The sequence below is a fragment of the Chelonia mydas genome, chromosome 7 (assembly GCF_015237465.2).
Source record: "Chelonia mydas isolate rCheMyd1 chromosome 7, rCheMyd1.pri.v2, whole genome shotgun sequence".
NCBI classification, from domain to species: domain Eukaryota; kingdom Metazoa; phylum Chordata; order Testudines; family Cheloniidae; genus Chelonia; species Chelonia mydas.
This window is the reverse complement of record NC_057853.1, coordinates 114,133,443-114,154,749: the sequence shown is the minus strand read 5'-3', so window position 1 is coordinate 114,154,749 and position 21,307 is coordinate 114,133,443. Positions and strand designations below refer to the sequence as shown.

Here is a 21,307-nt window from a genome sequence, read left to right as displayed (position 1 = left end):
GCTTTCCTTGCATGTTTTATTTGACGCTCCCATGGCTACACATGTTGTGGTGTGGCCATGCTCCTGAATGGGCTAAGCAGTGAAATTAAATACCACACCAGTCTATTCCTAGGGAGGCAGAAGCATGAATGACACATCTATTTAATCCATGTTTTAGGCTAGTGGCCTGATTTGACTCCTGTTACATGCAGATTCCTAGCAAATATTCTATAGTGAATGCCCAGCAAAAAGAGACTGTCTAGTGTTCAGATCATATCATATAAGCCAACAAATATAAAGATACAATGCTGTAGTGTAACAGATCACTGTTTTCTATTAGTACAATTTTACTGCATCAGTCACCATGCTACCAACTTTAGAGAGGACTGTAGGAAACACACTATCCGAATATTTTTCACAAGTAGTGTCATGAAATGCTACATGGAATGTCACTTCATAGATGATGTTGCACGTAATATAGCTTGGAGACATATTGGATTCTAAACAGGTATCTTTTGTTTTGCTTAGAAACCAGGTAAAAATGTGGCAGCAATCATCCAGGACATCCATTCTCAAAAGGAAAGAGATATGTACCGTGAAGCCGACAGGTAACTCATCATGATGTCAGCTGGGCGTACTCTGTTTTGATTCAGAGCAATATAGAAAGCAAATTCTGTACATTCCGAATACTGAGCCATTACCCTTGATGATTTAGAGGGTTCCTGGATGGTTTGGAAACGGGGGTTTAAATAACGCTGCTGACTGGCAAGCAGGATAATCACTGCATGTCTATTTACTTTTCTGTCTTAATTCTCAATCTCTCATATTTTGGAAGTCTCTTATTTCATTTCTACTGCTTGGAAAAAATACAAATGGATACTGTGGTAAATCATAGAGCCTGGGTAATGAAACACAATGACAGATGGAATGATTGTTATGAAAGAAAATGATGTTTTTATTATTAACTACTTATTATTCTGAGCATTGACAACATGCTTGGCATGATGTACAAAACACAAATTAGAAGACATTCTCCTATCATCTAAAGACAGACAGGCTAGATGCACTGGAAGACCCAGAGGAAGGAGTCACATTAAATAAACATTTATTTTTATTTATTTTGCATACTTTCCATGTGTCTCTTTTCTACTGTGTGCATTTATGGGCCATGCGCTATGAGTGGTTCTGTAGGAGGGACAGTCACAAAGTGAAACCACTTTTAATACATGAAAACTCAGGGTGGATGTGCCCAATTTTATCACCTTAGTGATGTCATGGATGCATAAATGGCCTGTATTAAACATGTCATAGGCTTATAGAAACTGACACCTTGTGACACTCTTAAGGAAGAACACGCATGTTCCTCTCATAACAAATTCTATGTGGATTTTTTGAAAACGCTGTGACCGTTCGTACAGTCCTAACCAGGCTCCAGCAAATGCAAGGGAGCAATACATGTGCAAATGGGCACGTGTGCAAAATCTGTGGGTGCAGTTTTAAAGGTTTGTTTGATTTGGCCCCAGTGTACAAACCCAGTATTCAGTATGGCTGGATACAAACAGGGTAACGATTCCCTAGATTTCCTCCAGACAGAGATGATTAATTGTGTGCTTTCCTTCTGCTGCAGGTATGGGACTGAGAGGCCCCGGTCTCGCAGCCCCATAAGCCGCTCTCTGTCACCAAGGTCCCATACCCCAAGCTTTACTTCCTGCAGCTCACCTCGCAGTCCATTGGGTGCCAGCAGGACAGACTGGGGAAATGGAAGAGAGTCGTGGGATCAGTCCCCTTACTCCCGAAGAGAGGAAGAAAGAGATGCAGCACTCTGGAGAGAGAACGGGGAGGAGAAAAGGGATAGGACTGACACATGGGTTCACGAGAGAAAACACTATATACGGCAGCTGGATAAGCTAAACTTAGATGGACGGATCGAAGGAGCCAGAGGGCACAGAGAAAAGTACCTAAGGGGTGGTTCACCCAATGCCCTTCATGCTTTACCTGGGTATAAGAGCAGGGAAGATGATTATTACAGAAAAGCATATAAGTCAAAATCTGATCGATACCAAAAGCAGCTGCAGGATGCACCCCTGAAGTCTAAAAGAAAAGAAGAGGCCAGGTTAAGAGAGAGCAAACACTCTCACTGTGAGGACCTAGATAAGGAGGAAGCTTCAGAACAAAGGCCCAACAAGGTATTTGAAGGCTGCAGGCAAAAGCAAAGTGATAGATATAAAATCAAGAAAGCGGATAAAGACCCAGTTGAAGATGCTGCCGCTGTGGCTGAAAGCAGTGACGCGAAGGAAGGCAATGCACCTGAGAACGAGGTAACATGGAGCTTCTTCGGTTAGAATAGGGGACACCACTACATTACGACTTTTCACATAAAAATGAAAAGTTGTAATGCTGGAGTAATGACTTTTCTAATGGGCGCAGAACTACTGTGACTGTTGTGGAACTAGTCCAAACGTGTCCTTTGTTTGCAATGGAACTGCAGTGATGTTTGCAGGTAAAAGGGATGCATACAAAATGTTTTGTTTTGCTCCCCTTTCAGCTCGCTAGAAACATTTTTTCTATACAGCGATCTGTGATTGATCGAGCAGTCAGCATGGGAATGACTTTTTACTCTCATGACACCATTTTCGTGGTGTTGTAGGCACAGCAATTGGTAACTTGTATTTGTAATTCCCTGCCCTTGACTGTGACAATGAATATTACTAATTTCTCGCTCCATGGCCAGGCAGGGACTTGTAATCCACTCTAGGCAGAAGCGGTGAATCGGTATGCGCATTACTTCATAGGTTTAAATTCCTTAGCAAATTTCGCTGGTAGGTAAAGTTACAATCTCTGTGGGCGTGATTCTCCGCTTGGATGGAATGGAAAGGAAAAGCTTCAGGGACCCTGTAGCAGCCTCCAAATTCACAGCCCATGCTCCAGGCTGCCCTAACCTATGCTTAGGGCCCTACTAAATTCACTGTTCACTTTGGTCAGTTTCACGGCCACAGGGGTCTTAAAATTGGTCAATTTCACAATTTCAAATCTTTACATCTGAAATTTCAGGTGTTGTAACCATGGGGGTCCTGATCCAACCGATGATTGTGGGGGGGGGTCCCCAAAGCAGTTGAAGGGGGGCTGCAAGATTGCCATACTCACTTCTGCGCTGCCTTCAGAGCCCAAACCCGGGCAGGAGATGCAGGGGGAGGGTGGAAGCCCTGGAAGTAGGGTGCCCCTGAACCACAGCAGGAGCTGTGGGGAACAGCAGCCCCAAGCCCGCGTGCCCCGAGCCCTGGCAAGAGCTGTGGGGGGTGGCAGTGCAGAGTCCAGCTCTGGGGCTGCTACAGTGCCGAAGTGAGAGTGTACCACCCTCCCTTCTGCACTGCCTGTGGAGATGGGTCTGATCTCCCCCCGTTAACAACTATGCAGGGGAAAAAAAAGTTTTGTCCCTCCCCAGCCCAGTTGATTTTGGGGAGATCAGATTTCATCGGGAAGGACTTATTTCACGGTCCATGACATGGTTTTCACAGCCGTGAAATTGGCGGGGCCCCTACATATGTCACTGGCGTAAGATGCTTTACGGAATGTACCCGGCTGGCACAGGAGACAGCAGAGCTGCCACCGCCAGATTTCTGCCAGCAGCGCATTCCCCTGCATAGAGGGGATTCTCCAGGGGCTATCTCTGGCTGGTGTAAGGTCACTTTGTGCTGCTTCAGACCAGAAAATCCAGATCATCGGGTTTAATAGAAGTGACAGGTAAACCTGTCCAAGGTGTATTTCAACAGAGGATGGGCTGTTCTCATGGCACCAGCCCTCCACAGAACAACCCTTTCATACCGTAGCTCAAGAACTCAGTAGGCAACTTTGTGAGCAAAAGTTTGTTTTTCCTTATTCATGCACCTGGAGACCTGTCTCGGGGAGCAGTTGCACTTTTAGGGGTGCAACGTACACCGAGCCAGTTTTGAACTCGCATTATTAACACCAAGTGGGGAGAAAAATCCACTTGAACATTCTGTAACTTGCCACATCATCAGAAATGCCATTATGAAGAGCTCCATTGTTCACTCCAGTACCTTGCAGCTTTCTCCCCCAAAAATCACTGACTAAAAGAAGCCTAAGGGAGTTAGGTGCCCACCTCCCATGGGACATCAGTGGGATTTGGGCACATAATTTATTTGAGCTCTTCTGAAAAGTTCCAGCCTTAACTCTTTTTGTTACTTTGACACTAAGTCTGATGACCACATGGTGTACAGTGCTTGGTAACATTACAGCACGGGTGTGTAAGTGTAGTGCTGCACAGAATGGAAACAGGTTATTTAAATACATTTACAGCCAATAGTCTTTAATATGGGTAGGTGGTCGGTGTCTCTCGCTGGGGAGCGTTTACTTGAAGAAGCCGCTGGATATCCTGTTTGTGGTTCCCCCGGTGCAATGACTTGAGTTGATCCCGCTGAACTTCAAAATCTGTAGTCAGCTCAGGGCAAGCATAGTTGATCTTGCTCTCCTTCCTCATGCAGGGAAAACATGGTGGCAGTCTCCAGGTTTCCGGGTTGTAGCTCAGCAGTCTCTGTAGCAGGCAATGGCTCTGCTACGTCCAATCAATCTGTTTGTCTGCACCAGATTTTTGTCCCCTTTTAATTTTACTGTGTATTTCAGCATGGCTGAATAATACCTCGGAGCAGGGCTCCCCCTAAGGTGTGGCCCTATGGAGCCAGGCACCCTCCTGACTGGCCCTGTGGCGCTCCTCTTGTGGTAGTCTGCAGGGACTGCTAACGACAGACGCTTTAATCTAGGCACTTCTGGCTCATGCAGCTGGAGTCTCGGAGGAGTAGAGCGGGAGGAGCCCACATCAAAGCTGTCATTCCTGTGTGTTAGGCATACCTCTGGTCCTGATCCACTGAGCATATGAGTCGGCTGCAGCTGCTTGGTGTGGATCTTAATCCTTTTGCAGAAGCTGCAGGGGCTCCTACTTTTAACTCTGGAGGTCCTGGGTTCAGTCCCTGGTGACAATCAAGATGATGTGGCTTGATTGTCTTTTTTGTGATCGCTTTGTGCTTCCTTGGAGAGAAGCTGCAGTGCTAGTTGCACACATGTACATAGTCATCTTAAACTAACAGAGTTAGCAATAGACCTTCTGAGAATCTTTGGTTAAGGTCACTCATACTGTTAAAGGGACGCCCTCAAGCTTAGAAGACCTCAACTTCCAGCCCATCTAATGTTTTTTTTTAAACACCATATAATGTTGTAGTTTGTTTTTCCAAAATATAAGCCATGCAAGGAACTGCATTCCTGAGCAGTCCTACAATAACAGATCAACGGGTTGGGGCCCCCTGCTTACACTGCATTCAATCATTATAAACCAGGGTTGGTTGGAAAACCGAAGAAGGAAGATTGGAAATTCATGAATTTCCAATCATTTCCATTTTTTTTTCGAAATTTCTTTTTTTTTTTTTTTTTTTTTACATTTTCTGTCCAGCTTTGCTAGATAGAAGTCCCCAATCTCTGGGTGTTTCCGCAGAATTCACTTGTACAAATTTGATGAATAAGGAATGGGACCGTGTCGAATGCCTTTGCTCATGAAGACTCAGAATAAAACCATCATGGAAATCTCTCTGTTTAGGATTACTGCTGAGTGTCACTACAGATATACATGTTGTATTTGTTTTAGCTTGGGAAAGAGGAGCATATTACAGAGAAGACCTCACCTTCAGCGAATAAACAAGGAAAAGATTCAGCAGATTCTGTGGAAAGCGCAAGAAAAGAGAAGGTAAGCTGTGTGTTAACTGGGTTTAGTCTCTATTATAAAACGAAGCAACACATGAATTTGTCAGCAAATTTTGCAGACTGAAATATTACACCCCCATTGAATGCCATTTCTCAGACACTCTCAGAGGGGATGTCTAAATTATCTTACCTTGTATTGAACTCTGCTTCTATGGATAGCTTTTGCCTGACAGGGTTTTGAGAGGCTCTTTTTTTAGTTGCTGTATGCCCATATAGATTACTTTTAATTGCTGCTGCCAAGTGCTATGCATGTGAAGGAACATATGCCTAAAAAGACTACATAACTGTCAAGTGTGTCCAAAAATAGAAGAGGCAGTCATTTTGGAGCTACAGCAAAGGAAGGGACAGGAGATGAAGCCTTTCCAGAATGATGGAGTTAAATGTAGTGTAGACAACCTCTTTTTAAATATTTCTCTTTAATTCATAGAATCCTAGAATATCAGGGTTGGAAGGGACCTCAGGAGGTCATCTCGTCCAACCCCCTGCTCAAAGCAGGACCAATCCCAACTAAATCATTCCAGCCAGGGCTTTGTCTTTAAATAGGGCTTTAAATAATTTCACTACAAACCTCCTGTTGCAGTAGCACAGAGACATATCCTTGGCAATTCTCCAGCTTCATACCTTTACAGTTATGAGCTGATGGTCAAATGTGGAAGCTGTCAATATCTGTTGCAGTAGAAAATTGATCTCCTGATCCAGAACAGTCTGTCTACCCTAGGACACTGCCAGGCTTCATATGAAATGACCAAAGAAGAGAGAAACACAGATTTTTCATCTCTTATGTACATAAAATGATTCTGAGAGTTGAAATCTAACTTATTCTAAGTATGTATTAAAAGTAAGCAGGCATTGTAATTAATATGTGCACTTCAGAAAGCCAGTGCTAATGTTTTGGAATGAAGGTCCACTGTCAGATACTGAGTTTATAATTAGTACCATCCTGCGATTTTTATCTGGCATTTATCTGGTGTTCCAGGAGATTAAAATCTTAGCGTAACTCTAAAGGCTAACTTCCTTCAAGGTCTAAGCCAGCTTCTGCCAGCCGAGTCTCTGTCAGAGGGTCCATGTGGAAGGAAGTGACCGCAGTAGGTAGCCACAAGTTTCCTGTCTCTGTAGGAGCTTGTGGTAGTGTGTAGCCAGGCCAAAAAATGACTGTTGGTTGGGGAGAGGTTGGCCATGGTGATGATGAGGAGTGGACAAATTCAGCACATTCCCCCTGCAGTCTCTGCTGGCAAGGCTCCTGTATCCCCAGAGGTGTAGGCAAGTGAATTTCCTCTGGGGTGAAGAAAGATGTATTCAAAGAATTAGGTACAACAGGTTGTGGATTTCTGGGCAGTTGTGGCACTGCTCACATGGTGGTAATTAACACAAGTCTGAGACGGGGAGATTTCAGCTACCCAGAGAGTTATAAAATATCCCCAAAGAAGTGCAATGCTAGAAGCATTTATATGGGCTATGGTAAAGGGGTCTGTGTATATGTAACTGGGGGGGAGCTCTCCTAGTGCTTAAACAAAATTCCTATAGAAAAGCACATGGAGACCCAGAGTTCAGGCATGGAGGACTTTCAGCAAGGATTCCCCACAATCAAGTCCAAAAAGAACAAAGGGAATGAACTTGGGTGGAGGGATAGCTCAGTGGTTTGAGCATTGACCTGCTAAACCCAGGGTTGTGAGTTCAATCCTTGAGGGGGCCATTTAGGGATCTGGGGGAAAAAATTGGGGATTGGCCCTGCTTTGAGCAGGGGGTTGGACTAGATGAGCTCCTGAGGTCCCTTCCAACCCTGATATTCTGTGAACTTAATTCTTAAGTACCAACTTCATACAATCCTATAATAATGAAGAAATAATAATAGCTTAATTTCTACTACCTAATAAGGCTAGTTCAGAATCCACATACGCTGTTTTCACAATTATACATAAATATAAACAAAAGAAACGAATTAGCTCTGAACAGGTCAGTCCCCACAAACACACAGTGAGAAGTAACTCAGAGTTCCAACAGCTTAGGTTGAGTTTACCTGTCTCAGCTGGAGTCTTTGTTCATCGGCTCTGTACAGTCTGTGAGTCAAAAGCTCTGCAACAATATCATCCCTCCGCTTGCTTGTAGAAATCTCCAACTCGAACCCAGGCAGCCTTTCTCCTCTTCTACTGAACTGTGGAATCACTCAGCTAGTCAGCTAACTAATTAACCAGTCAATCAGTATTAAGTATATAAAACAATAATCCTGTTGAAAGAAAAATACAAAACTTAGACTAGCCAGATATAGGTGACTTTCCCCATCATCCCATTTAAATAAGGAAAAAGTTGCTGAACCAAACTGGTAAAGACAATTGAACTAAAACCGTCTGGCTAAAATCAAATCACATTCAAGGTGTGTAACTAAAATGAAAGACATTTGTTTCCCTGCCCAGTTTCCTCTTTTTAAAATTGCCAGGGCTTCCCTGTGTTGGAAAGTTAACAATACCCCTAGCCTGCTGTACAGTGCTTCAAAGTTAAGGGAAACCGGCCTGCTTTCTGCTTCCATGGCTAAGCTTCTCCCAACAGGTCACAGGTCCTTTTGTAAAGCAGCTGCCCTGATTACTTGTCCTTAGTGGAGTCTGAGTCCAGCTTCCACACCCATTTCCAGAAACTTCTGGGTGTGGAGTGCTTATTGTGCATCTGCCTAGCAACAGTGACCCAGACACAACTCACTCACTCCTCTTTCCCACTTCTCTCTAAAGAAATCTCTCCCTATTAGCGCGTGGATTACATATACACCCCCCGACACATACACAGAGTAAATCAAACCTGATACCACAGTGTACAGTTCCTAGGAATTGTGGACATGGTAGGACATGAGGGATGGCCAGTCCAAAGCATCACTTGTGATCACTAGGCCAAAGCCCATTCCCTAATATTGATGATATATAACTGACATCTTTCCCAACCTGTTTCCCCCTTTGCTGCAGGAGCGAGACTGGGAGAGTGGAAGTGAGATGGAAGGTGAGGCCTGGTATCCAGCTAACATGGAAGAACTGGTCACAGTGGACGAAGTGGGAGAAGACGACTTTATTATGGAGCCAGATATAACCGAACTTGAAGAAATTGTTCCAGTTGATCCAAAAGACAAAGCATGCTCAGAAATGCGTCAGTATGTAACTAGCACGTTAGAATTGGAAAATGACCACAGCCAGATAAACAGGAGTGAAGGCGAATCTGCCCAGGAAGCTCCAGAAACGAGCTTCAGATCAGCAAAGGAAAGCAGAGCTGCTTCTGGTGGCTGTCCAAAAGATGATGATGATGCAGTTACCGAAGCATCAAGCCTAAATCTGGACACTGAACAGAAGCCAGATGAATCACAAGAAGACAGAGCTCTTAGGGATTCTAATGATCACAAAAAGGAAGGAAAAATAGAGGAGATCTCTGATATTCACATGAAGCTGGAGGATGGACAGATACTTTCTGATCAAATGAAAGGAGAGACTCTCCAGCTCTCTGGCACTTTTATGGATCATTACAAGCAGATGGGATCACAAGAAACGGAGAGTAGAGAAGTCTTGGACATGCTTGTAAAAAACTCCAGTGAAGAAACAACCCGTGGAAGCCAAGAGTGTCAAGAGACGCGGGGTAACTACTTCTGTGTTTTCTTTTCTGCTGGTGGAGAGCTTTTATCTGTGCAAGATGCATTAGATTTTAATCTCCTGCTAACGAGAATAAATGTTGCTAATAGTGTCAAGATTGTCCTAGGAGCAGCTCAGTAAAAGAGCCCGGCTGCCATGAGAGCCATGTTAATCCTTTAAAGGCTTTCAGTCAAATGGTGTAAAGGAAATACGATAAGCAACTTGCAATAATCAGCTGTAACGGTCACATCTGGGTTCACGTGAGTTGAGCTGAACTCTTGCAGCCCCCTGCTAAGTACTTTGAATTGTCAATGAGAAGAACTACAGTTCCTGCAGGTCAACAAATAACAGAGGGATCTTTTATATATATCTGGCTCCCACCCATATAAGAAACTCAGGATGGGTGTTTCTTACCCACCATGCAAAAAGATGAAAATAGTTTGTAGGTTGTTATTTCTCTGTCCTTGTTCATGCAAGCATGTGACTTTGTGTAGGGACTTGGGTGTGTACTAACCAAGTACTGTTATTTCTTATACATTCCCTCTAATATAACCTGATGTGGCAAGGCACATGGTAACACAAAGCCAGAAAATATTTTAAGAGGGTAAGATTAATCATACCTGCCTATTAAAAACTTTTATCTGTCAGGAAAAATATCTGAGTAAGGACAGCAGTGTCTGGAAGAACTGTAGAATCCGAATCAAGCCCTTTATTCTTAATCCTGCACCTCTGTTGTAATGCTGTTGTAATGTTGTAATCTGGGATCTTGAATGGCTCTGTACTTTATCTATAATATATAAGCAATTCACATGTCTGGAACGGGGAGGAAGGATACCTTTCTTACCAGCCTTAATCCCTCCCAATAAATCAACACAATATTTCCCAGACATTAAATCTGCTGCCTGCACAGATTTAACATTTACATACAGAATAATAGTGTTTGTCAGTATCCTGTAATACTGAGGCATGCGTAAAGCATAGCTCCAGTTTTAACACACTCTCTCTAATGAAAGTGGTCAATTTCCAAAATGGAAAAGTTTAAAATATAAACAAAAGAGCAGTAATGAACATGAAATTGTCTCTAGAAGAAAATTTAGTTCATGTGTGGTGTTTTTTATTGGTTAGCTATTGTCAGCTGTACGGTATTAGACATCCAGATTGGGTGGAAATATTCCATTTCCAGGTCATGTTTAACTTCTGGCCTCATTCAGAAAAAGTTTGAAAGGAGATTATAGAAGTTGTCGTACTTCATTAAACTGTTTTCATTCAATTCATTTATTCCTTTGTTAAGTAAATTCTAGGTACCTGGAAATGAAATCTCCTGAATTATCAGAGGTGAAATCTAAAAGAACCCATTCTTCACCATCCTGGGAACAAGAGGATGTTTTCACTGAACTTAGCATTCCTCTAGGTATGTCTAAACATTTAGGTCTCTCTCTGCATAAGACACTGTCCATTGCAATACCTTGACTGTACAAAAGGTGTCACTTTAAGGCTACTTATTGTATTTGTTTCTCAAAACGAATGCAAGGAGAATCAAAAGAAACAGTAAATAACACATGGTTAAATGTTGAAAGAACTGAGATTTTTATTCCAGATTATTTATTATTATTCCAGATAAATTGACTATGCATTCGTTAATGACACTGAACAGCTGAAATATCTGCCATTGGATTCCAAGATCTAAAACATAGGGGGACTGACACATTCATAAACAAATTATCTGGGTTTTGGTAGCAGCATTGCTCAGTGCCAAGGAAATCTTGAGGGCAGAGAGATCTCTCAAGTGAGTTCTCTGTATAGTAAGGAGCTTCCAAGCATGTGATGTGAAATATTAGAGTGATTTAGCCCCTGAATGGATTGATTACACTTCACAACCATAGATCATGAACATACAGAATACACTGTGGTGTGATCTAATATAAGGATATTATTGGCACTTGCTAGGAATGACCTATATAACTCAGTTGTGACTTTTACCCTAAGTAAGTTCTGTGGCTATCCCAACCCTTTGTGCTATACCATCATGTATTCTCAATAAATATACATGCATATATTATCTGAGAATGTATAAATACATATAATACCTAAGAGAATGTATACAGTGTGTATTTGCAGTACACGTTTTAAATTGTCATTTTTCGCCGTCATTCGTCAGTGTTACAGAATTTGATGTCCTTTCATGAGAACTTGAAAGTAGTAGATCTGGGATTAGCCTTTGTATCTTTATCATTTAGCTAAATTATATTTTTTTCTCTTTGAAAGTAAACCTGTTTTTATCAGGCAACATTTGTCATGTTAATGTGATTCAAAATCGTTTGGTAGGTGTGGAATTTGTGGTGCCCAGAACTGGGTTTTACTGCAAGCTTTGTGGACTCTTCTACACGAATGAAGAGACAGCTAAGACGAGCCACTGCAGAAGTACTGTTCACTACAAAAATCTTCAGGTAAAACACGTGTAATTAGTGTTAGTCCTGCTTCTACTAATTAATGGATCAGACTGAGTAAAACTCTCTGGTGCTATAAAACGGACTTCCATGGTGCGCACAGAATTCAGTGGCATGGAAATGGACAGTTTAAAATCTTTTAAGCTGACAAATGTATAGAAATGAAATGGTTTGTGCGGTGCTGCTGGCCAACACACTAGCCTATCACCTCTGGATCCCTGTGCTCAAATCATGGCTCACAAATGAAATGAGGTGAGAAGTCCACATCACAAAAATACTAGCACACAATTTGGCCCAGTTGAATCTCTCCTCTTAAGAGTCCCAAAATTAGGGAACAGTAGGGGTGTTTCAGGTCAGGACTGAAGTGCACTGGCAGTTCTTTCTGGAACAGATAGCACAGAGCCTGCCACCATTACTGATTTCTTAATTTCATGGCAGCTAAATTTGTTACTCTTTCAGAATGTATATAATTTTATTTCTGTGCCAACTTAAGTTTCCATGGTAAGTTTCAACTTGAGGAATTTCAAAGCATTATGTGTATGATACAGAAATGATCTGAGGATGGCTTCATCTGCCACTGAAATGCAGCCATCTCCGGTGTGGAACATGGCAGCTGTCCAACAGTGCTGCGCAATGCTACATAACAATTGCTAGAAGGCAGTGAAGAAGAATGCCATGCCTATGTATTTATTTAGATTTACTTTTAAATCCCAACCCATTGCTCTGGGTATTTTTCCAAATATAAAAGCACACACTAGACAATATCACACTAAGATCATTGGCATATCCAAAAATAAACCAACCCAACCCTACCTTGGTCACTTTTTAGATATCCACCTGAGAATATCAGCAATCCCTGTTCATAACAGCATCAATATTAACCATACCTTTGTGCATTCTTCACCCCCCCCTCAGCTTGGTGCATCCCCCCCTAAGTACCTGGAAGAAAAGATGGGGCTGTGCAGCTTGTCTGGAACATATTCAGGCCCACCAAGGGGGGAAATCAAGTTCCAGTGTTGAGGATCACTCACAGAAAAGGCCCAGTCTGCTTGTTAAACTGTGATTAGAGAGGGAGGACAGGACGGTCCAGGGGTTAGTGATTAAGGATTGAGGTAAGTGGATATAGAAGAAGGAGGATGGTCTAGGGCACTAGCCTACCTGCTTTGGTATCAACTTCCTGTGTGACCTTGGGCAAGTCACTTAGCCTGTCTGTGTCTCAGTTCCCCAACTGAAGATAACAGCATAGTGTGTACACTGCTCCCCCTCACATTAAACACATTAAAGATTACGGTGATGGGGGCTGAATAAGTAAATAAAGCAGATAGATTATACTTTAGATTAGATGTTCTCACACTGTGGGTCAGGACCACAAAGTGGGTTGCGAGCCTGTTTTAATGGGGTCGCCAGGGCCAGCATGAGACTTGCTGGGGGCCAGGGATGAAGCCCAAGCCCCACCACCTGGGGCCAAAGCCAAAGCCCGAGGGCTTCAGTGTTGGGCAGCAGGGCTCATGCTTCGGCTTCAGTCCTGGGCGGCGGGGCTCAGATGACAGGCCTCCCCGTCCTTGGGCTTCTCTTGGGTCCCTCTGCCTGGCTCAGGAGGGCTCAGGCTTCGGTCCCCTCTCCTGGGGTCGTGTAGTAATTTCTGTGGTCAGAAGGGGGTCCACATGCAATGAAGTTTGAGAACCGCTGAATTAGATTAATGCCACACAGTTTTCGAAGCCCCTTTCGTTCTGGTTTACATATAAATGTCGAGAGGCTTTATGGAATCCATTGTAATGCCTGACTGCCTTCTGTACAGGTTTTGTAGTGAATTTCTATTTAAACCAAAAAAGTATCTTCTCCCTCTTGCTGCAGTTCTGTGATAAATAGCAGCTGGGGTTTTAGATTGAGATTTTCAAAGCTGAGAAGGGCTTTAGGCGTATGAGGCGGTATTGAAATCAGCAAGGGGGTGTGGCAAAACCCCGAGTCAGCTTTGAAAATTTCAACCATCGTTGGGTAGGCATTAGTTTAAAAAAATCAGCATTGGGTTATATGTTCCATCTATGTGTGCTAGTAATTAAATGTAGTTTATGGTTTTAAAGATAAATTAAACCGTCCTTAATGAATTCCATGTCCGTCCAGAGACTGTCGTAGTATTTACTCTTGCTGCAGCCACGTGGAATTTTGTCCAGTTGGATCAAGACAGAGTGTTGCGTGCGGCGTTTCCCCAGGCCACACCTCTCTATTCAAAATTACAGCAGTGGCAATCATCATGGTATACAATCTAAGAGCAGCTCGAACGATCTTGGCAGGCCAAGTTTGGGGTTTAAAAATGGACCAGCCACTGCCCCTTCCCCTCAAAAAAAAAGTAGGGGGAAGGTTGCCTCTGGAAGCTGAAGAATAGTTTTGAGTCACCTCCTGCTAAGCTGCACACATGAAACATAGAGTTTTTTTGCCCTTTCTCTAGAAAATGAAGGCCACATGGTCAGTACTGGGTTTACAATAGGGCCGGGCCCATGCTCGGAAGAGGCCCCGTCGCCTGGATTGTGGGCATGCCACAAGGCCCCGCCCCCACTTGGCGTCTTCGCCCTGAAGCTCCACCCCCAATCACTCCTCTACTCCCCTTCCCCCTCCCCCGCTCGCTCCTCTCCACCCTCTCCATGCCTCACCCCTCTCCACACACCCCCGTGTGAGCGGCAGGCGGGGAAGAGGCCAAGCAGGGGTGGGACCTCGGAGCAGAGCATGGATGGAGTGCAGGGGTGGGGCCTTGGGGAGGGCGCCAGGGCCCACAAAAAGTTAATCCGGCCCTGCACATTGTGAGTTTATGCGGTGTACTGTATAGATCAGGGTTGGGCAAACTACAGCCCGTGGGCCGGATTCGGCCCCTCAGGGCTTTGGATCCGACCCCCAGGATTGCCCCCCATGGTGCTGCAGGCCCTGCGCTGCTCTCAGAAGCAGCCGGCACCACGTCCCTGGGGCCCCGCGGGGTGCAGAGGGCTCTGCATGTTGCCCTTGCCTCCAGGCACCGCCCCCTGCAGCTCCCATTGGCTGGGAACGGGGAATCGTGGCCAATGGGAGCTTCGGGGGAGGTACCTGGAGGCATGGCAAGGGTAGCGCACGAAGCCCTGTGCCCCCAGTCCCCTAGGGGCCACGAAGGGATGTGGTGCCGGCCGCTTCCCGGAGCAGCACTGCATGGGGCCAGGGCAGGCATGCAGGGAGCCTGCCCTGGCCCCGGTGCCCGCCCCCCAACTCCCTGCCCTGAGCCCCCTGTTGCACCCTGCACCCCATTCCCTGCCCTGAGCTTCCTCCCGCAGTCTGCACCCCTGCCCTGAGCTCCCTTCTGCACTCCACACCCCTCCTGCACCCCAACCCTATTCCCTGAGCCCCCTCATACACCCCGAACCCCTCCTCTGCCCCAATCCCTTGCCCTGAGCCCATTCCTGCACACCGCACCCCAACCCCCTGCCCCGGCCCTGCATACAATTTCCCCACCCAGATGTGGCCCTCGGCCCAAAAAGTTTGCCTACCCCTGGTATAGATAGTGCAACCGCAGGTCACACACAAGCACCACTGAAAGGAGAGACACGTAGTCGGTGATAGTGTGCCTGCTGCAGAGTTGCCATGAGGATTCTGTTTTCCCCCCTGGAGCTGTGTTTTTAAATGACCAGTCCTAGACCAGAGCAGTTGTTCGTAGCTAGAGATGTATGTGATTTCTCATCACAGCTGTACATATTCATTAGCACTGTCAGACTATGTTTCAAAAGTTTGAGTAATTGGCATTTGCGTGGCCAGGATTCACAGAGAGGAACATTTTTCCATTTGTTGGATTTATGGTCTCTAATAACACTCAGATCAGTTACTCATGCACGCAAGTGTGATTTTATATATATACATAAATCTTTAATAAGACTCCGTCTGTGTGATTATAGGGATATCTCCCATGATGCTGACCAAATTTACTTGTGATGAGGACTTTTTGTTCCCTTCTGCCCCTCATGCCATTCACCTTGGTTGAATCTAAGTATAAAATTTGTGCATGCCACTCTCATGCCCATATCATTCCACCTTCCATTTTGTGTGCACCTCTGCCACCCAAAGGCATTGCCAGCAGCTTTACTGGCTGCTAATAGATTTTGGGATCGCACTATATTATTGATATTTAGGGCACTTGAACACCATCATAATAAAACAACTCCGTACAGGCAAATACTCCCGCCAGATTGTTAAATTCTATCAGTGATGATTGTTGGCTTCATTTTTCCTTCCACTTAAAATACATAGATTTATATACATCAAAGGGTATGTATCTAAGTCAGATGCTTTGCAAATGTAATGTATGTTTTAAATCATATCTCAGGAACGGCATCTGCTCTCAATCACACCACTTCGATACCAGTGTAATTCTGTTCACTTCTGTGGCATTACTGCTGATTTACCCCAATGTGAGATCAGAATCGAGCAATCAGCTTCTATTTGCCAGGAGAAAAGATCTAGTAGATTGAGCATGGGACTGGAAGCCAGGAGATCCTGAACTGTAGTCCTCCTGGGTCTGCCACTGACTTCCTGGGTGGCATTGAGCAAGTCACTTAACCTCCCTGGCCTTGTCAGCATTAAGGGAATTTGCTGTAGGGGATCTACATTAATACAGATACACCAGTTTACATTTCCTTAGTGTAGACAGAGTGTCTGTGGGTTCTACCTCCCAGGGTTGTTGAGGGCTAGTGACTGCTTTGAAGCTATAAAGCACTCTGTGCTGAGTATTATCAACCTTGCTAATGCCAACTCTGGTTTTCCTTTGGTCACAGAAGTATCTATCCCAACTTGCAGAAGAGAGTCTGAAAATGAACGAAGAAGACAGCACTCTGCCACAGGACGATGCTGGGATTGTTCCCCACTTTGAGAAGAAAAAGCTATGATGTCACTGAACTAGAAGAGTTGTAAATGAGTGAATGCTGACATTTCATTGTTGATCTACATGATGTGGTGATCAGTTTGCACTGTGCAGGAGGAAGGAAAGCACAATAAACAGCATGTTCCATGCATCTATGCCCAGGGGTCATTAAAAACCATAATGCCTGAATAGTTTCCCATGGGGAAGCAGTGCTGGCGTATCTGCAGCTATTCTTTCTCAGACTCTGTGTGTTGGGAGCGGCTTCCTATACTAACTCAGAATTCTCAGGGGTTCTCAGATGCCACACAGTAGGTCGGGCTGAGTATTTAGAAGAATTTAGCATCCTCCAGTGGAAATGATCTGAAAGGAGATGTCCAGAATTAAGCTTTTAACGTTAATATATTTTAAGTCACTTCACTCATTAGTATAGTGAACAATAGGCCTTGTTTAAGAGACCTAAAGCCATTGTGCTAGTACTAACTGTTAAATGGCATAAGGTAAACCCCAGTGGCAACAGGCTGTGTGCACCGAGAGCCTGGTGATGATGATCATCATCGTTTTTTAATTTTCGAGGGTTGTCCATGTACTCGATGTTGTACAAAGATAGAAGAAGTCACAGTCCCTATCTCTAGGAGCATACAATTGAAATCGAATACAGGCAGAACAGTTCAGGCTGAAAGTTAATTGCTTCCATTCTTCAGTGCTTTATATCCTGTGAGCTGGATTCTCCTTGGTCATTTCTGTGTTTGGAAATATTCCTTGGGAAAATTCTAAAAGTGTGTCCACTTTGTGTCTTAGATTAAATTCACACAACAAGCTTTATAACTGCTACACGTTTAGTTTATGTAACTTGTAGAATTCTTTATCCATTCTCATTGGGGGGGGGGGGGTTAAAACATGTTTTTCTAATCTTGGCAATCTTGAATTTCCTGGTCTTTATGGAAATAGGCCAGACTCTTAATGTTGTTTTAACAGTTTTTGTATTCATTCCCCCGAATTTTTATGGCAAGTGTAACAACTGTTCACAGAATGCTGCAGTGAGAACACAGGATGCACCAGCCACTATAAATATTATTATATGGCATTGTTTATACTCGGAGTTGTTGCTTAATATAATGCAAAGTCCCATTGAAATGCACTATTTAGATTTCTGGTTAATTTCAATGGGCTTTGTGTAGCAAAAGTGAATATGTACTAAAACTGCTGCCAGATTTGATCCTGGAATTATGCTTTTACAAAATATACCGCAAACCATGTCTCCAGGCAAGTGGTAGGAAAATTTTTGAAATTCGGATGAAAAATGGAGAATGGGAGAATTTGCAGATTTTTCCCCCCCATTCTTTGCCCAGCTCTGATATTAACCATATTAAGGGCCACTGAAACCTCTGGCATTAGATGTTTTACGTAATGCAATAGGACTTTGTGTACAGTAAATAATTTCCCCCCAGAATGGCTTATCCATCACAGAGAGCAACATTAATATTAATAACATTAATAGCAAAATAATGCAAAATGGCCAATCTGCCAAAACTGCTCCCTCCAAAAAACCTGTTCCATATCACCTGCACCAGCAGCCATATTCTTCTTTCTCTGAAAATTGTTTCTGCTCAGTATCCTATATCTCCTGGCTGCATTTTGTTGTTTGGCAAGTTCCCTTTCAATTAGATGGTGCAGGCATTCCATTTATGTCAACCAGAGTTGAGTGCAAGCTGCAAATCTTGGATTCATTTTTCTCCAAAGTTCAGGGATTCTGTGGATTCCAGGTTTGGGCTTGGTGCATCAGAGAGAAAGAAAGGAAGATACAATATTTAGGCATAAAACTGAGCTTCACCAGATTTCAGGTGTGACAGGACTTGGGCCCATCTTTTATTTAAAACCTGACTTTTATTCCTCATTTAATTGAAACAAAAAAATCTTGAAAAGCAAATTCTTCTTGCTACAAGATTTCTTATTACCTTTTGATGAGATTTGTTGGGCAAAAATATTATTGCAAGGTGTAAAATCATGAAAAGGGAAGTAAATATTCTGTAGTTACTGTCCAAGGCGTAGCGGTTAGGGCAGTGATGCATAGACTGAATGTGAAGAATTACTCTCGTTGCCTTATACGATATGGCGGGGTGGAAATCACCCCAGATACAAGCATCTGATTTTTATATCCCAGACTGTTCCTGACCTGGCGCACTCACCAGAGTGGTGGTAGATTTTTAGATCACATAGTTCCGCTAAAAGTGGATGGGAGGTACGATTGATAGTGCCCCAAATCCCCACGCCTCTGGCCACTTACCTCCAGCCAAACTCCAGTACAAAGAGTATTATTATTATTTATTATTCATTTGTATTGCAGTAGCACTGACAGGCTCCAGCCCCATTGTTCGAAGCACTGTAACAAAAACTTTCCCAAACCCCAAAGAGCTTACAATCAAAGTTCAAGGTGAGAAACAAAGGTGGATGCAAACAAATGGGGGAAGTAGAAGGTGACAGCGAAACCATTCTGGTCAGAAGGAGTAAAACTACTAAAACTAGCTTCTGTGTTTGCCCATGGGCTCATTGTCAGACTTACATGAGCGATTCAGCTTATTACCCCGAAAATATTAAACGCTAAGGCCCAGATTCACTCCTGTGTTGCACCCCATATATATTTCACCTTGTACTCCCAGGGCTAGTTGCATCAGAAGTGCAGGATCCGTCTGAGTCGTGGGTTGGTAGTGGTATCCTGCAGCCACCACCCCAGAGATCTTGCCTGAGGAAGACTGCTTCAGTTTACAGCCAGGGCTCCAAAGGTTGGGGGCTTGACGGGCAGCCCAAGAGCCATGCTGAGTCAGCACAACTCTCAGACAGCCAGGATTGCCTTGCCTGGGCTGGCTGGTCCTAATCCCCCCTGAAAAATGGGGGGCACCCCTTTCCATGTGGAGTTTCCTCCTCTGATTGCCTGCAAATCTGGGTTCCACTGGCAGAACCCAAGGGGTGATTCTGGCTTAATTACTAATTACTAGTTACTAATTACTAATTAATTATTTGGGGTGCAGGGCCAAATGTTTAGAGCCTCCAGAAAGGCATTCACGATGCTTGCACATCAAATCCAGGCATTTTCAGAGGGGATTTGAAAATCAGGCCCCTAAGGACTAACTGCTGACAAAAGAGCACATGAATGTGGCCAAAAAGAGAGCTGTAGTCCTGAGAATTTTATTTTATTTTGCAAAATCCCTACATTCAAAAGCAGTTGAAAAGAACCTCCAAGTCTTAGCATTCAGTCTAATGGTCTGTGCAATCAACTTTCAGCCCAACGCATTTAGAGACCTACTATATAATGTCTTTCCATCAAAACAGCCCATAGTAGCAGTGCTGGCAGGCATTTAACTCCAAGACATCACTCTAATACCTATTCTGCTGAGAGGCAACACACCTGTACAGGTAGCTATTTGCCTCTTTCAACTGCTGTAAAATGTGTTGTTTCCCTTTTGACTTGCTATATTTAAAATCTAAGTTGTAGTATTTTTCTAGTCAGCATAGTTCTTCAACAATTTACATTTCTGATTAATATATGGATAGCGCCAGGCAGTCTCAAGTCTAGCCAAAAATTATTTATTATTATTTAAAGAAGAGCTTCCATGATATTTATGAATCATTTCAACATGTCTCAACCAAAGATTTCACAAAGGCTGCAGCCTTTCTGAACAGTGAACATGTTTTATATCTGCTGATCTCAAATAGTCTTTAATGTTACAGTGCAACTTGCTTTCTTCAAGGTAAAAATTAAAAAAATATCGAAACATTAGCCCCATAAGACTTAACACATTTTAATATTGGCTTGAACACTAACTTAGTGTCAGGCTGGTTATATTCAGGGTTTTTCTATTCTCTATTAAGGCTGTGATTTGTTTAATTATACTTGAACTGGACCAGACATACTATTTATTGAGCTTATAGAATCTTGTTAATTTAAGTTTTGCCTTGTAAACAATGGGAATTTGTTAGAACTTGTTGAGTTATGTAGGTGGTGTCACCAGTATTAACTGATCTGTGCAACTGATTGCAAAGTGTTTCAGATTGTGTTTCTTAAAAAGGATTTTAATAAAGAGAATTTTAGAGCATAAATAATGGTTGGTAGTTGTGCCAATGTTTTCACAATAACTTGTAGGGAGATTGGTGCCTCTCAGAATTTGGTTCTTTGTAAATATGATTGAAGCCGTTCCTTACCCATCTGCTGCCCCTCCATCTCCCTTCCTACACTTCATCTCCAGACTTACTGAGTGAGCTATCTACAGCTGTTGCCTCTTGAATTCCCCTCTTCCACCTCCATCCTGGATTCTCTTCCACACTTTTTGAAACTGTTCTGATCTCTTTCTAGCCAACTTGCAAGGCATCTACTTCACATACATCTTGCTTGTCCCATCTGCTGTGTTGATTACACTTGCCTGCTTGATATCTCCTTCCTCGGCTTTCATGACATGGTCTTCTCCCTGGCTCTCCTGCTATGTCTCTTTGGTTGATCATACTCCCCTCTCCCATTTTCCCTATTGGTTCCACAAGGCTCTATCCTAAATCCCATGGTCCCACCCTCTTCTCTCACGAAACCCGCCCTCTGAGTAACCTTACCCACCAGAAATGGGATCCACATGGAAAAATGCTCAATGAAGAATCAT

At 43.6% G+C, this 21,307-nt stretch overlaps 1 protein-coding gene across 2 annotated transcripts in view; it reads left to right on the top strand.

Annotated features, from left to right (window-relative positions):
* RBM20 (RNA binding motif protein 20) overlaps positions 1 to 20,751 on the top strand; it is a 163,939-nt gene extending 143,188 nt beyond the window's left edge. The window contains exons 8-14 of one of the 2 annotated variants that reach the window (XM_043550279.1): positions 508 to 587; positions 1,607 to 2,297; positions 5,633 to 5,731; positions 8,697 to 9,354; positions 10,639 to 10,758; positions 11,673 to 11,794; positions 16,579 to 20,751. In XM_043550279.1, the coding sequence (XP_043406214.1) occupies positions 508 to 587; positions 1,607 to 2,297; positions 5,633 to 5,731; positions 8,697 to 9,354; positions 10,639 to 10,758; positions 11,673 to 11,794; positions 16,579 to 16,689 (1,881 nt within the window). In that variant the 3' untranslated portion in view covers positions 16,690 to 20,751. Of the gene's footprint in view, positions 1 to 507; positions 588 to 1,606; positions 2,298 to 5,632; positions 5,732 to 8,696; positions 9,355 to 10,638; positions 10,759 to 11,672; positions 11,795 to 16,578 lie in introns of those variants that run through there. The other variant, XR_006291981.1, reaches the window with a different exon arrangement.
* The last annotated feature ends 556 nt before the right edge of the window (positions 20,752 to 21,307 follow it).